This window comes from Scophthalmus maximus, chromosome 13, assembly GCF_022379125.1.
Source record: "Scophthalmus maximus strain ysfricsl-2021 chromosome 13, ASM2237912v1, whole genome shotgun sequence".
In the NCBI taxonomy this organism is placed as follows: domain Eukaryota; kingdom Metazoa; phylum Chordata; class Actinopteri; order Pleuronectiformes; family Scophthalmidae; genus Scophthalmus; species Scophthalmus maximus.
The window spans coordinates 3,775,001-3,789,902 of record NC_061527.1 but is presented as its reverse complement, the minus strand read 5'-3'; the positions used below and the strand labels follow the sequence as shown (position 1 = coordinate 3,789,902).

General features: G+C 43.2%; 3 protein-coding genes across 5 annotated transcripts in view; 1 reads left to right on the top strand and 2 right to left on the bottom strand.

Moving 5' to 3' along the window:
- fnbp1l (formin binding protein 1-like) overlaps positions 1–4,253 on the bottom strand; it is a 40,966-nt gene extending 36,713 nt beyond the window's left edge. The window contains exon 1 of one of the 2 annotated variants that reach the window (XM_035646605.2): positions 4,082–4,253. In XM_035646605.2, the coding sequence (XP_035502498.1) occupies positions 4,082–4,105 (24 nt within the window). In that variant the 5' untranslated portion in view covers positions 4,106–4,253. The remainder of the gene's footprint in view (positions 1–4,081) is intronic. The other variant, XM_035646604.2, reaches the window with a different exon arrangement.
- Positions 4,254–6,872: 2,619 nt separating this feature from the next.
- si:ch211-198n5.11 (methylcrotonoyl-coenzyme A carboxylase 2) lies at positions 6,873–14,160 on the top strand. Of its 2 annotated transcripts, XM_035647829.2 has the most exons (13): positions 6,873–7,030; positions 8,417–8,524; positions 9,378–9,542; positions 9,635–9,831; positions 9,947–10,125; positions 10,248–10,328; positions 10,569–10,747; positions 10,839–11,055; positions 11,150–11,241; positions 11,435–11,591; positions 12,110–12,232; positions 12,654–12,899; positions 13,025–14,160. In XM_035647829.2, the coding sequence occupies exons 1-13, from the start codon at positions 7,011–7,013 to the stop codon at positions 13,109–13,111; spliced, it is 1,851 nt and encodes a 616-aa protein (XP_035503722.2). In that variant the 5' UTR covers positions 6,873–7,010; the 3' UTR covers positions 13,112–14,160. The 2 variants fall into 2 exon arrangements, with proteins under 2 accessions (XP_035503722.2, XP_035503723.2); XM_035647830.2 differs by lacking the exon at positions 8,417–8,524 and having other exon boundaries at positions 6,878–7,030.
- A 68-nt stretch (positions 14,161–14,228) lies between these two features.
- Positions 14,229–14,902, bottom strand: part of LOC118318305 (retinal Mueller cells isomerohydrolase-like) — a 12,401-nt gene continuing 11,727 nt past the window's right edge. Inside the window, exon 23 of the mRNA XM_047336895.1 lies at positions 14,229–14,902. This exon is cut by the window's right edge and continues 254 nt beyond it. The gene's annotated coding sequence lies outside the window, so the exon portion shown is untranslated.

Here is a 14,902-nt window from a genome sequence, read left to right as displayed (position 1 = left end):
ACTCTGCTCGTCTCTCACACTCTCTTTATTAAAACCTCCTCCCTTCCTCTCTATGGGCTTTCTTCTTTCCTCTTCTCTAACCACCTCATCCATCCTTCATCCCCCATCTTGTCGTCCTCCCAGCCTCCGGGAAGTGTGCGCGCGTGTGTGTGTGTGTGCGCGTGCGTGTGTTAGCACGATTTTGTTAATTAAGAAAGACATCCGACCTCACACGCAGGACATAAACAAAGTGAAGTGGCTTCTTTCTCACACAACCATGCCTGACAACGTGTTCTCTCACTCACACCTCAGAAAACACCTCCCTCCAAACACACACACACACACACGCACGCACGTGCACACACACACACATGCACACACACACACACACACAACGTCGACAAGCTTTGCTAGACTGAGTATAGCAGCTCGTGTGCAGGCCAGTGCCCTCTGTATCTTTTATAGTAACAGTACAAAACAACAATTCGTCAATACGGACTTTCCAGCGTGAAATATTTCCCATCGGTTCCAAACTTTTTCGCTAGCTCTGGCTAGAGCTTATCAGTTCTTCTTCACCGCTCTTACAGCAGTACAGCGCAACTGCTGTTTTGAAGCAACGAAGAAGAATTGGTGATTTCCAGGAAAAGAAAAAATAGCAGTTTCGTCTGGGTGGAACTTATATACTTCAAAGACGCGGTATCGCATCGGTGCACATATTTGCGTACCTGCCGATGCCCCATCCGGTATTTTTTGGGGGGGCATTTCCGATAATAGTATCTGAATCGCAGCATCTCTAATAATGAGCAAACCTACCCGAGAGTCTGATCGCTACACCTGACGGCACGGACACGAAACAATCCTCTTGAATATCAAACGATTCACAAATAATAACCCCGGTGCCCTCAACTGCAACAGCGCCTCCACGGGACACCTGAGGGGAACACAATGATGAGCCTTTTCCAAAGAAAAGCTCAATCCTGTGACCGCTTGATTTGGAAGAGGGTAAAAAGAAAAGCCTGTGTTTCCACAACCGGTCTACACAGTGTCCTTTCCAATTGACAGACGGCAGACTTCAAAGTAAAATGTGAAAAGTCTAGCCAGCCGTTTGAACGCCGGTCCACTTCCCCTCCACCTTCCCGTCCCCGTGTGCCCCTTGTCCTCGTCTTTCAGCCTGCGCGATCAGGAGCGGCGACCGCCTGTCACTCTCTTGTCCTTTCACTCGGACTTGGCTGCTCCGCTCTGCTGGCCTCCGCCTCACCTCGGCCAGACAGACGAGAGCACAGCATGGCAGCATCCTGGCACCGAGCGCGCACACACACACGCACACGCACACACACACACACACACACACACACACACACACAGGAAAATCCAGACAGAGCTTTAATTCAGACCAACACTTCCCACTTTGTGTGTGTGTGTGTGTGTCTCGAGGGGCAGGAAGCCAGCGCGGTAATAGGATGTTCCTCGCCTGCTTTGTAATGTCTCAAAGGACCCGCGTTGGAGCCAAAGCGCAGGGCAAAGGCAAAGGCACCGAACCAATAATGAACACACTAATGCTATTATGAGCTGTGGATGATAATTTGTCAAATAAAAAATACCAAATGTGGTGGGAAAATACAGTTTATCAATCGATTAGTGCACCGGTTTTGCAACCAGGGAGGCGGGAACAGGATACGAAATATTTCAGTTACACAAAAATATTTGTTAATTTCGTATTCGCTCTTTCCTCTAATTTTTCATTTTCTTCAAATAAAACAAATAACGTTTGGTGGGTAGAAATGTGCATTTTTATAGACCAAACATATTATATATTTAACAAAAAAGAAGAATGTTCATGCTCATGTTATCAGATGTATAACATGACATGAGACAGACAAATACTTTCTACAGAAATGTGTAGTCATGTGTAAAAACACAACAGCCAGTCAACAGTTTTACATTTTATCTTCTGGAAAAAAAGATAATCCGTAATCTGACATCACACAGCCAATCATTGGTGTAATCTGACATCAGACGGGCAGCACATTAATCTCATCAGTGGAGTATTGGGCGCGGATTATGACGGTCCATCAGACGGCGTCTACACTCAGCAGATCATCACAGCGCTGACGGAAAGACGCTAAAGAGATAAGATAACACCGTTTAACCAGCGAGCGATGGGATAACTCAACGTTTCTGAGTGATGTTCAGTCCTTGAACTTTTTGTTTGGATTTCTGAGGGTGAATTTTAAATTTCAACCCAGTCGTTGGTTACTGTTGACACGCTCCTAAAACTTAAAAGAAAATGTAAAAAAAAAAAAAAAGAAGCAGTAGGCTTGGAATCTTTTCACAAAGGAAAAACAAAAGCCATCACCTTTTCCTAAAACCTGTAAAGACCAGATCATTTTACTGATATCGTTCCGAACACTTAACACCACAGAGGACTGACATGGTCGTTCGTTTATCTCAAATAGGAAGAAGACTTGCTGTTGGTTTTCTCTGCATTGTATAGTTAAAAAAATCGAATACATCTCTTAGGACTTGGACTGTAAGTCTTACAAAACAAAGCCGATTGGAACGTGTGATGGGCTTCGTTTTTTCTCTTGACAGTTTTAAACAACAGATTATTGGCTTGTAGTCACTCTGAAGGACACATTTCTGATCTGTGTAACATCTTTATGATGGGTTTACTTCTGATGAAGGAACAGACTGGATCCACATTCACACCTTTACTAAAGACCCTCAACAGCAACAATGAGTAAATCTCACATGTTCACCAACCAGTCGCTCATCCTGTCTAAATGTGAACACAATCTGTATCCACTGGTGACTGTATGCTGATATCTCATACAAGGAAATACAGAAAAACTGAATGGAAAACATGAATGAATGTGGAGATATGAGTCCTAAGAAATAAAAAATAAATCCTGGCAAATCACGGCGTTCATGTGAATGAGATCAACCACAAGAAAATCATCCACGAGAGGTGACACACACACACACACACACACACACACACACACACACACACACACACACACACACACACACACACACACACACAGGATGCTGCTGCTGCTTGCCTCTCTGGTTACACCAGCCTGTGATGGCCAACACCCCAAAACACACACACACACACACACACACACACACACTTGGAGCTCATCACCCTGTGAATTATGACTCAAAATGTAAACAAACGTTCACTAAATTTCTCCAATGCTGCAAAAGAAAATTGCAAAATTGTACACCAAATCTTAATAACCAATTCATGTGATGGGGGGTGGTGAGAAAAATATTCAGTCACTCAGATATTTTTTTTTCCACGTGCAGCAGCAACAGCAGCATCTCACGTTAATAATAAAATCTAGAAATCTGACTTGTATCTATAGCTACTCCTTGAGATATAAAAATGGATAATAATAGTGTGTGTGTTATAAATATCGGCTCCGTGTGTCATCGTGTAAACACGCGGAGGTCGAGACAAAAGGTCGGACAAGTAAGTGGCAACAACAAAAGAGACACGTAACGTGCCGGTGAGCTGATGGAACGAACCGGAACTGGAAGGAAGCAACCGAGCCAATCGGCGGGTGGCCTCTCTCTACCGACGAGCACCGGACCACACGGGTTTCTCCACCGTGCTGCCTACCGGGGTGGGGCGGGGAGAGGCGGGGGGGGCGGGGAGGTGTCTCCCCTGCCAGGTTCTCTACCAAACAGGGTGTGACACACACACACACACTCTCACAAACACACGCACACACTCGTCAAGATGCAACTTCGCAACTCGACCGTCGAGACAAAAACACCGATGCAGCGCAGATAGATGTGATTCAAGTTGGAACCGGGACGGACACGGGGATAAAGCAGACCAACCCCCCGCCCCCCCTCCTCTCCTCCCTCCTGCCTATTGTTCCGACGCTGTCACGGCCGTTAAAGGTGCACCACGGATTAGCTTTAGCCTATTAGCTCCAGCGGCTAGCAGCGCCGAGCCGAGCCGGCCAGCATCAACGTTGGCGGCACCTTTCTTCCCCGACTCGACGCACCGAGAGTCGGGTGCGCGTGTTTTGGTCCCGCGAGAAAAAAACGAGGCAAACAAACGGACAAGAGTTCGTACACGTACCCAGAGCTCCGTTCCCCAACTCATGTCGGATTCCCCCCTGGTTGACTTCTCTCCCGTATTGTGGACGCGGTTTTTTTTATCTTCTCTCCCCCGCTCAGAGGCTCCTGAACTGCCGCTGGGACTCCGGTCCTCCTGACTGACTGTCTGCCGACGAACACTCACTCCCTCCCTCCTCCTCCCGAACCAGCAGGGCCGCCCACACCGCGGGCCCTGGGCCGCAGCGCCCCCCCCGCCACCCCCAATAACATACTGTTAATGTTAAATTTAAAGAGTAATAATTATTTGAAACACCTGGCATACCACAAAGAAACAATAAAAAGTATATAGTATTTCAATTCTTGTATTTTGTTATACTTTTTACATACATACTGCTTTTATAAAATGTTGTTCTACATTCTGTCCACTGCTGCTGTAACGACCAAATTTCCCCATTGTGGGACGAATAAATGTGTATCTTATCTTATTTTATCTTAAAAAACAACAAATAACTAGCAGTGCCGCCCACACCACGGGCCCTGGGCCGCAGAGTCCCCCCTCCACCCACCAATAAAAATTAATGTTGATGTTAATATTTTTTTTAAAGAGTAATAATTATTCGAAACACCTTGCAAAGAAACAAAGAAACAGTAAAATCTATATAGTATTTATATTCTTATATTTTGTTATATTTCTTTAAATTTCTTTCTATATTCTTCTATGTTTTGCTATATTCTGTCCACTGTGCTGCTGTAATGACCAAATTTCCCCATCGTGGGACGAATTAATGTCCACTGTGCTGCTGTAATGACCAAATTTCCCCATCGTGGGACGAATAAATGTATATCTTATTTTATCTTTAAAAAAAAACAAATAACTAGCAGGGCCCCAGAGTCGTCTGGGTCCGTGCGTTAACATTTTCTATGCCAGCACACATTAGAGAACTGGACACAACTAGTTAAGTGTTTTGTTTTTTGTGTTTTAAATATTCTTAAAGTATTGGTGAGACAATACATGAGCTCTGAAAAGAGGCCCAGTTCAAGTTTTGGTGGAGCAGCTCTCTCTTGTGGCCAAACTGTGTCATTACAGCAAATGTAGAAAAGAGGATAAACTGGAACACTGTAGCCGGGGGAAAAAATCATCACAGGGACAGATGTTCAGGAACAGACTGGGAGAAAACACTAGGAACAACCCTAGGAAGACAGACGATCCAGCCCAGGCCAAGGGGAGCACGGAGAGCAAATACACACCAGGAGGGCGGGGCTACTAGAACACAGGTGAGACACATTAGGAACAGGTGCAGACAATCACAGGGGCAGGAGACACAGGAAAAACAAGACACCAGAAACTAGACACAGGACAGGAAGTGAAACAACACAAGGAACGAGACTTCAAACTAAACAGGAAACAATAACAAGGAATCATGACATCGATAGTCCCATGAAAAAGTAATCATGCCTTTCATATATAGATAGATAGATAGATAGATAGATACTTTATTTATCTCGAGCTGGGAAGTTATGGTGTAACAGCAGCACGTTTCACACAGCACACATTCAAAAATATATACAATATAAACACAAATAAATGTAAAATATACGAACTGCAAAAAATAGAGAGAATAAGAATTTACATGAAATATTAACAGTGGAAATAGTGCAGCAGTACAATCAGTTACCAGTGCAGAGGACCGTGGTAACATGAAGGTGCAAATGTGCCGGGATTTATGTTTAATGTTCAGCTTGAACAGAGTCCGGAGTCTATCTGTCAGCCAGAGGTGAGTTGTTGTAGAGAATTATGACATGTGGCAGGAAAGGTTTCCTGTAACGGTCCTTGTGACAGCGAAGCTGAATCAGTCTATTGGAGAAGGAGCTCCGCTGTCTGTCCAGTGGGAGGTGGAGAGGATGGGCCGGGTTATCCATGACGGATAACGGTTTGTTCATAGTCCTCCTCCCTCTCTGCCACTGTTTCAAATATGGATGTTGTGTTACAGGTTGGCTGAGCAGCGTTGGAAATGCTCCGTCCGTTGTATGAGCCCTGGAGCCAAGAGGATGAGGTCTCTGCCCAGTGCCTTCCCAGTGCTGGAGTTGCCCCTGCAGCCACACTACCAGGGCCGACACATTTTTAATATGCATGCTGTGTGGCAAAGAGTCAGTGGTGATTTACTGTCCCAAGTGTCAGGTAAATATCCTGATCATACCTGAATATTCATTTCAGTCTCAAAATTAAACACACAATAAGAAACACATAGTTTTGGACCCAGTGGTTAAATGAAAAGCAGACTCTCTTTTTTTTAAACCCAGACGACGACACGATGAGGAGAGCTGAACAGAAAGACCACCTAGAGACTCCTAGACCCTCCACACACTCCTTCACAAGCCCGAAACAGAGCGGCCAGTCGAGGACAAGACACCACCAGATGTTCTGTGGTCTCGGCCCTGCCCAGTGCTCGGGTCCAGGTGAGCTCGGTGTCTGTTTGTAGCTGACGCTCCGTGTATTATCCTCCACTGGATGTCAGCCATCCTTTTCTCAGCGGGAGGCTTACACGGGACCCGCCAGCTACCTTCAGGCGAAACGTCTGTCCTCGGTCCACCTCGACTCTCTGACTCCCGCAAAGCCACCGATGAGGAAGAACGAGAAGAAGAACAAGAAGAAGAACGAGAAGAAGAATGAGAAGAAGAACAAGGAGGAGAACAAGAAGAAGAACAAGAAGAAGAAGAGGAGGAGGAGGAGGAGCAGTGGTCTGGCCCCTGCTGGCCTGTCGTTACACCTCCAGGCCTGTAGGTGGCGGTAACGCGGACCACAGCCAGCCGGCAAACCTTCACCAGGACAAGCAGGAAGTAGTATTTCTTGACTGAATGGAGATGTTGTTGTTGTGATTATTCTCTTCTGGCCGCTGTCACCGACTCAAGTCGTGCGACGGGCTTTTTTATTTCGACCGACAGCGACAGACATGTTCCGCTGCGCGACGAGGTAAGAGGCGTCACATCGACTTCCGGTCCCCCGAGAGAGACCACGCGCGCAGCGGTCAGAACTGGCCCTCGACCTTTGCTCCACATTTCGAGTGTGTTTATGATTGTGTGGTTCGAATAGACTCATTAAACACGAGAACAGTGTGTGTGTGATCATAACTACAGCCCGACCGATATGACTTTTTGGGGCCGATATCGATATTAGGGAGTACAAGATTCCCGATACTGACACAGTGCATTGGCCGATATATATATATATATATATATATATATATATATATATATATATATATATATTTCAATCTGTCAATAATTCTAAGATGTCTTTATCTAACCTTTATGACAGAAATGTAATTGAGGCTTGATATTCTACTTTAACCATAAACTTTATCATCAATAAATATAAATTGAAAAATGAAAATTACTAATACAACCAAATTAATAGAAGGGTTAGCAGTGAGCATATGCAGGAAGAAGAAGAAGATTGATTGATTGAAATTTTTATTTTCGAATATGTATATAAAATTCAAACAATAAATAATGTTAATAAAGCCAAATTATTGTACCACTGCAGGGAGACAAAAAATTATTTATACAAAAAGAATAAACCATTATTATTTTTTCAATCTGTCAATGATTCTAAGATGTCTTTATCTAACCTTTATGACAGAAATGTAATTGAGGCGTGATATTCTAGTTTAACCATAAACTTTATCATAAATAAATATAAACTGAAAAAAGAAAATGACTAATACAACCAAATGAATAGAATTATGAATTAAGAAAGAAAAAAACATTTATTTTAACCTAAAATGTAAACATGAACGCACATTTTAAGGCTCATATCAGTTGGCCGATATATCGGTCGGGCTCCTCTTCAGATGAAGCTGTGTCTCCTAGATAAAAATGATGACATGTCGTTCTTGTCTCATTGTCTCATTGTTGACGCTCATCAAGGTAAAAATCTCCAAAGAAGGAAATTGGAGATTCAGGAATTCACATTTGTGAATCAGAGCAGAGAAAATGTCCATCACTAAGAAAGTGTCTCTGTAGAATATTTGGCTTTTTAAAAAATAGATTTTCTTTAAAAAGCATTCTGTGTAAGTCTATTATGCAGACAACCACATTGAAACCTACAGGCAATTAAAAAGGTTTGCACAAAATCATTGAATCTACTGTCACTCGACCGAGTCACACAGATACAAACAACTTGTTCACATTGAACCAGAGCCATTTTAACCTTCACCGGTCATGAAATAGATAAGACAGCTGATCTGTGGTCTGTGTGTATGTGGAAAGAGTTTATCATGTGTCACAGAGCGACTGTGTCTGATGAACAGCTGGACACCCGCCTGTGTGTTCATGCCTCCCTCTCTGTGTCTCAAAGGAGTGTGTGTGGTGGACGAGGGCGAGTGTGTCCTGCCTGGGCGCCTCCGTCTTACACCCAGTCATCATCATGGATGCTGAGAAACACGACAGAGGAGCGACATCACAGGTGACCGCATCTTTCTGCAAACCAACTGATACAGTAGAGTATATGGCCTTTCTGCAGGGGGATCGGGAAAAAAAATCTGTGGCACAATTAGTATTAACAGTGGCAAGAAAATGCCAATAAAAACTCTTCGAAAATGACCCGTCTTTGTACCTCGTCTCGAGAGATGAGCATCGATTCAGCACCAATTCAAAAACGTTTCTCTGCGAACAGTAGTGGTAGAAAGGAGAGCCCGAACGATATCATCGACCAACTGATATGAGCCTTTAAATGTGCATTAATGTTTACATTTGAGGTAAAATATATGTTTTTTTCTTAATTCAAGATCTATTTATTTGGTTGTTTTTGTCATTTTTATTAGTTTATGGTTAAACTAAAATATCAAGCCTTAATTCCATTTCTTTTTCATAAAGGTTTGATAAAGATATCTTACAATCATACATACATACATACATACATATATATATATATATATATATATATATATATATACATACAGTATATATATATCGGGAATCTTGTACTCCTTAAAATCAATATCAGCATCAGCCCCTAAAAATCCATATCGGTCAGACTCTAGTAGAAAGGTCAAAGTTCTCATATGTAAATTTTGTCAAAACACAAGCAGCTGTCTGAGAACTTTGTCCTGTAGAAAAGTACTGGACAAAGTTTGACTCCGTAGCTATTTGACCGTAGAGTTGGTCGACAAGATCCATGAATCTCAACAGACATTTGCTAGTTTTCGATACTCACATTTCAGATACTCCTGGGCAACAGTCACATCTCTTATCTTATTACACTATTTTTGTTTATTCATTTTTAATCATGATGATATTGTATCAATCTTGTGTTACAGGTTGGCTGAGCAGCGTCTCAGGTGCTCGGTCCGTTGTATGAGCTCTGCGGCCAAGAGGAGGAAACCTCTGCCCAGTGCCTTCCCAGTGCTGGAGTCGCCCCTGCAGCCCATCCACCAACACGTGTACGAAGCTAACGTCCGGAACAGCGACGCCTGCCATAAGAAGTAGGTTTCATAAGATGATATTTTTACCCCGTTGCTTCATTTATTCTCTAAGTTCATTTTGGCATGTGTCAACGTCCTTCGCTCACTGTCAGGTTCGTAGAGCTGAGTGAGAAGGTGATGAAAGGCGGAGGGGAGAGCGGCATCGCCAGACACACAAAGAGAAACAGGAAGTTACTGGTCAGGGATCGCCTGCGCCTCCTGTTGGACGATGAAGACTTTCTGGAGCTGTCTCCATTCGCGGGTCTGGGTCTGCCTTACGGGGACGTCCCCTCAGCCGGCTGCCTGACTGGTCAGAAACCCGCTATCTACAGTCCTGTGTCTTCTCCATCATCTTCACACTATGCATGATCTGACACTCCTTCTGACGTTCCTTTTCCACTGCATTTGTCCGTACGTGCGTCCAGGTATCGGCAGGATCTTTGGTCTCTGGTGTGTGTTCATCGCCAATGACGCCACGGTGAAAGGTGGCACGGCGTATCCGATCACGGTGAAGAAGCAGCTGAGGGCGCAAGAGGTGGCGATTCAGAACCGCCTGCCTTGTGTTTACCTGGTCGACTCCGGAGGAGCTTTCCTCCCACTGCAGGTTAAACACACACACACACACACACACCTCAGATTAAATAAGTGTTTGGAGCCAGAGGCTTCGCTGTAGTTGAATCATATTGACTGCTGTTAAAACTTCCTTGCTTGTGTGTAAACATCCAGTCCGAGATCTTTCCGGACAAGAACCAGGGAGGAAGGACCTTCTACAACGAAGCCATCATGTCTGCCATGAAGATCCCACAGGTAAAGAGGCCCAGGCATGCTAGCTTTGATAAATATATAATAAAATGTAAAGAGAATAAAAACAATCAACAATGTGAAGGAATTCTATGGTTCCTTCTCAGTCACGTTTTTCTGATCCTTTGACTATGTCCAGTCGGACAAGTCTGCATTAGAGTTTGATAAAGTCACAGCTCTTATAGTTTAAAATCTCTCTCTGTCAAATTACAATGATCGCATAAAAACAAAGTAATGACCCCGAAGGTGTCAGTGGTGTGTGGGTCATGCACAGCGGGCGGAGCGTACATCCCCACGATGGCAGAAGAGGCGGTGATGGTGCACCGGATAGGGACGATATTCCTGGGAGGACCGCCGCTCGTCAAGGCCGCCACGGGAGAGGAAGTGTCACCGGAGGACCTGGGAGGAGCCAGGCTTCACGCCGAGTAGGTGCTTAAATCAAACCAAACCAAACCTCCGTGGGACTCATGTGAATATGGTTACATCATCTGGGTCAATTGATCTTCTGGGTTTCAGAGTGAGCGGCTGTGTGGATCATTTTGCCTGGGAAGAAAAGGAGGCGTACGATTACACCAGAAACATTATTTCCACCCTCAATTTCCAGCTGCCTGAGGAAGAGGAGGATGAGGAGATGACGAAGAGGAGAAGAGCAGAGGAGGAGCCACTGCACAGTTCAGAGCAGCTGCTGGGTCTCGCGCCGCGGAGTTACAACCATAGTCTGGATGTGAAAATGGTATCAAATGCACGAATACACAAAAAACCCTTTGCTCGAATTATGATTCCATAATAATAACACGCACTTGGTCGGTTCTGTCCGTCCGTCTCAGGTCATCAGTCGGCTGACAGACGGGAGCCGCTTCCAGGAGTTTAAGGCTCGTTTTGGAACCACACTCATCACTGGTTTCGCAAAGATACACGGGTAAAAGATAAACACACACACATATCATTTTCTGGGGGGAGGGAGGGCTGATTTTCCGTGTCTTCGTGGTAATATTGTGTCTTCCTTTGTTATCTATCTTTAAACCGAGCTCTGTGAATCTTCCAACAAGGATTATTTACATTTTAATTTTTTCATTCAGAGGCTCTTTTTCTTTGTGTTTGTCCTGCATTAGCAACCTGGTGGGAATAGTAGCCAACAACGGGGAGCTGTCGAACCAGGCCGCCCTGAAAGGAAGCCATTTTGTCCAGTTGTGCGACCAGAGAGACGTCCCACTCCTCTTCCTCCAGAACACGGCGCCCACAGCAGCGCCGACGCTCTCCGTGACACAGGTACGCCGCGAGGGAGCGTAAGCCCGTTTGATTGAGCTCAAGTCGATAGGTTTAGACCTGAAGGCAAGTGTTAGTGACTTGAATTTGATTCTGGCAGTGGATGGGTAGCCAGTGGAGTTCGATGAGCAGCTGAGTGGAGCCATGTGAGTGGATAATTAGACGCATGGGGAAAGTTGTACTTTGCAAAGAGAAGGGGCCCCAGCATAAAGCCTTGTGGGACCCCTGTGGGGCGGGGATGGGGCAAGGATATTTTTTTTTACAGATTTTATGGGGCATCAAAGACAGAATATGCAGAGTAACGCCTCCTGAATAGAAGGAAATGGTGTATTATTTGAATAAATTGATCAACATAATTGTAACATTATGAAAAGGGCTTCATGGGTAAATGTATGCACAGTCTAGCGTGATATCAGGTACAAAGACAAGAAGGTAATAAAACGACTGCAAATAAAAGGCATAAAAAACAAAGTCTTATCTATATCTGTATCATATATCCTCTCTCTGGGTTTTTCTTCTAGGCAGAGATGAACAGTAACCGTCTGAAGGCTCAGGGTTCGATGATGTCAGCGGTGGCGTGCGCCTCTGTCCCCAAAATCACTGTGGTGATTGGTGGTTGCCATGGTGCCGACAGCTATGCCATGGTGAGAGTGTCAGTAAACAGCAGTTCATAAGAATAACAATAATAATATTAACTTTATTTATGTAACACCTTTCAAAACTGCTGCTCCAATCGAGGACAAAAACAAATAAGTAAACAAAATATCAAAAACAACAAGCAAAATAATACAATATCATTTAAAATCAGACAAAAAGCTAGAAGATGATAAGTGATATAGCAAATATGATGATTTTAAAAGAGACACAATGACATTTCAATTCTAAATTCCTCAGGTAAACTATTCCAGAGGTTGTTTTTTTTTTTAAATTAATAATCCTGACTTCATACTTACTAGTGTGCTTTCATGTTTACTTATGCAATCCACTGTATAATCATACAGTCTACTCATAGTAGGATTAAGGAAACATGGTTAAACTCTCCACATTTCTTGTGTCCTTTTCCAGTGTGGACGGGCCTTTGAGCCCAATTTCCTGTTCCTGTGGCCCAACGCCAGAGTGTCGATGGTGGCTCCGGGTCACTCGGGCTCTCTGCTGCCCCCCGACAGCGAGCAGGAGGAAGAGCAGAAGAAGAAGAAGAAGATGCAGGAGGAGGACGACTTGAACAGGCGATTAGAAGAGGAGAGCTCCGCTTTCTTCTCCTCCGGCAGGCTCTGGGACGACGGAGTCATCAAGCCTCAGGACACCAGGAAGGTAAAGACACCACGCTGTTGTTGGTTTTTTTTGGTTTGCTCTGTCTGGGCACATGTGAGAGCTTATTAACCACAGTTACCGATTTGATTTTGACCTTTTCTTTTTTCTTGTGTGGTTTTCTCTAGGTTCTCAGAGACTGCCTGGACATTATCACACAGCAGCAGTATCAGCTTTCCACAGAAAAAGTGCGGCCGCCACTTCTACGTATCTAGAGGATCCATCCCTCTCCTCCCCTCCTTCGGACACGAAAAAACAACTGTCCATCAATTTGATTTTAAAAAGTGTTTTTTCATTCAGTCCACATTTACCAGCGAGCGCTGAGAGGATGAGAGGATTCACACCGAGCTATGGCCCGTACATTTTTAGGTGATGTCAGTGTCTTTGTGAGCAGGAGTTACGTTGAAAAAAACTTGCAATTGTAATTGTAAAATTTAAAAAAATTAAAAGAGGAATTGTATTTTGAATCCTTAGATAACAACATGAGTGCAATGCTTAGACATGCTACACAGCAGACAGGAAACATCCTCCCTCACCTCATGGCTAATTCTCTCATGTCTAATGCATCAAACAACACTGATTTTAAATGCTTGTCTTTTAAGTTTGAACCCCAATCATGGATCTCAAATCCTGGGATGGGAACAGAGGTTTTATGATATGAAGAACATTATGAACTTTTGGCTGCTTTTATCAACAGTTCTGAACCAGTACCGGAAACTAATGACTACCTCCTTTCACACCGACCGCCCTTTAAAACACCAGGAACTCTGATATACGGGGGAAGATTAAGAGTTATTTATATTGTATGTATGTCAAATTGATTATCAGAAAGCCGTCCATTTGTCCTGTACATGAAGGTGAAGTAGTGAAGACACTCTGGAAAGTTCATTCTTGGTTAATTCTGCAAAAAGTGCCTCATCTGAAGAGAGTCACTACTGAATGTGTGAATGATTCTCATAAACCATGTCCCTGTTTGATTTGATGTGATGTCAAATTACAACAAGAACATGAAATGTGTACTCAATTCAAAAGAAAGCTTGTTTGATTATTATTAAAATTTTTATATTAAAATTTTTAGTTTAACACATTATCAATGATAAATATCTGCTGTCCGTATGATTGTACTCGCAGTAATCTTTGCAGAGAGAATCCTCCATAGTGAGAAACGGTGCTTTGTAACTACAAATGTAAATTAGTCAGTGTTTTGTTTTTTAATTTCTATAAAAGGGGATCAAAAATGTAAATACATTTTAAAATTTCTAAATGTGTGTGTTTGTGTTTAATTTCCACGCTCACTTGAGAATGACGACCACACAAATATGACAGGTGACATTTTGAGTTATGAATTTAAACCTTTATTCTTTAAACAAAAGCAGAAGAAAGTGCTTGTAAATTGTTACATAAATCATAAGGAGAAATGGAAATAACAATAACAAGTGGCTACAGAGTAAAACTAACATGTTATTCCCGTCAAAACAAAACTAAAAAATAAAGCCTCAAGTTTAACTTAATACTGCATTAACAGACTTTATTGGCCACTAGAGGGCAAATTGAAATATACATTTTGTTTAAAAGAAAAAAAGAAATGTGATTACAATATAAAATATCTGTTGCAAAACATTTTTAGTATGAATGTATTTGTAGCGTTTGCTTATACAAGGACGGTTTTCATAAATGTGCACGTTCCCTTTTGATTATGAAATACAACATTGTCAAAAGCAAAGTAAAGTGTCAGACTTTATCACGCCACGGATCATTTGTGGAGCTTTGAGCTCAAGGACGGAAGGAACGTGTTGTCATATGTTGTTTTCGTGCGTATATATACGTTCCAGAAGAAAAAAAACATAAATGAAAAACAAAAGTAATTTTCATACCACATTAATGTTTTACAGAGAATCCGTCAGAGTAAGTTGACTCGTGAGGAGTTTTCAGTCACCGACAGCGTCACAGTCAGTCTGGATCAGATCCCATTTTCTGATTTTCTACCCCAGCAGCTGCTCTGGCAC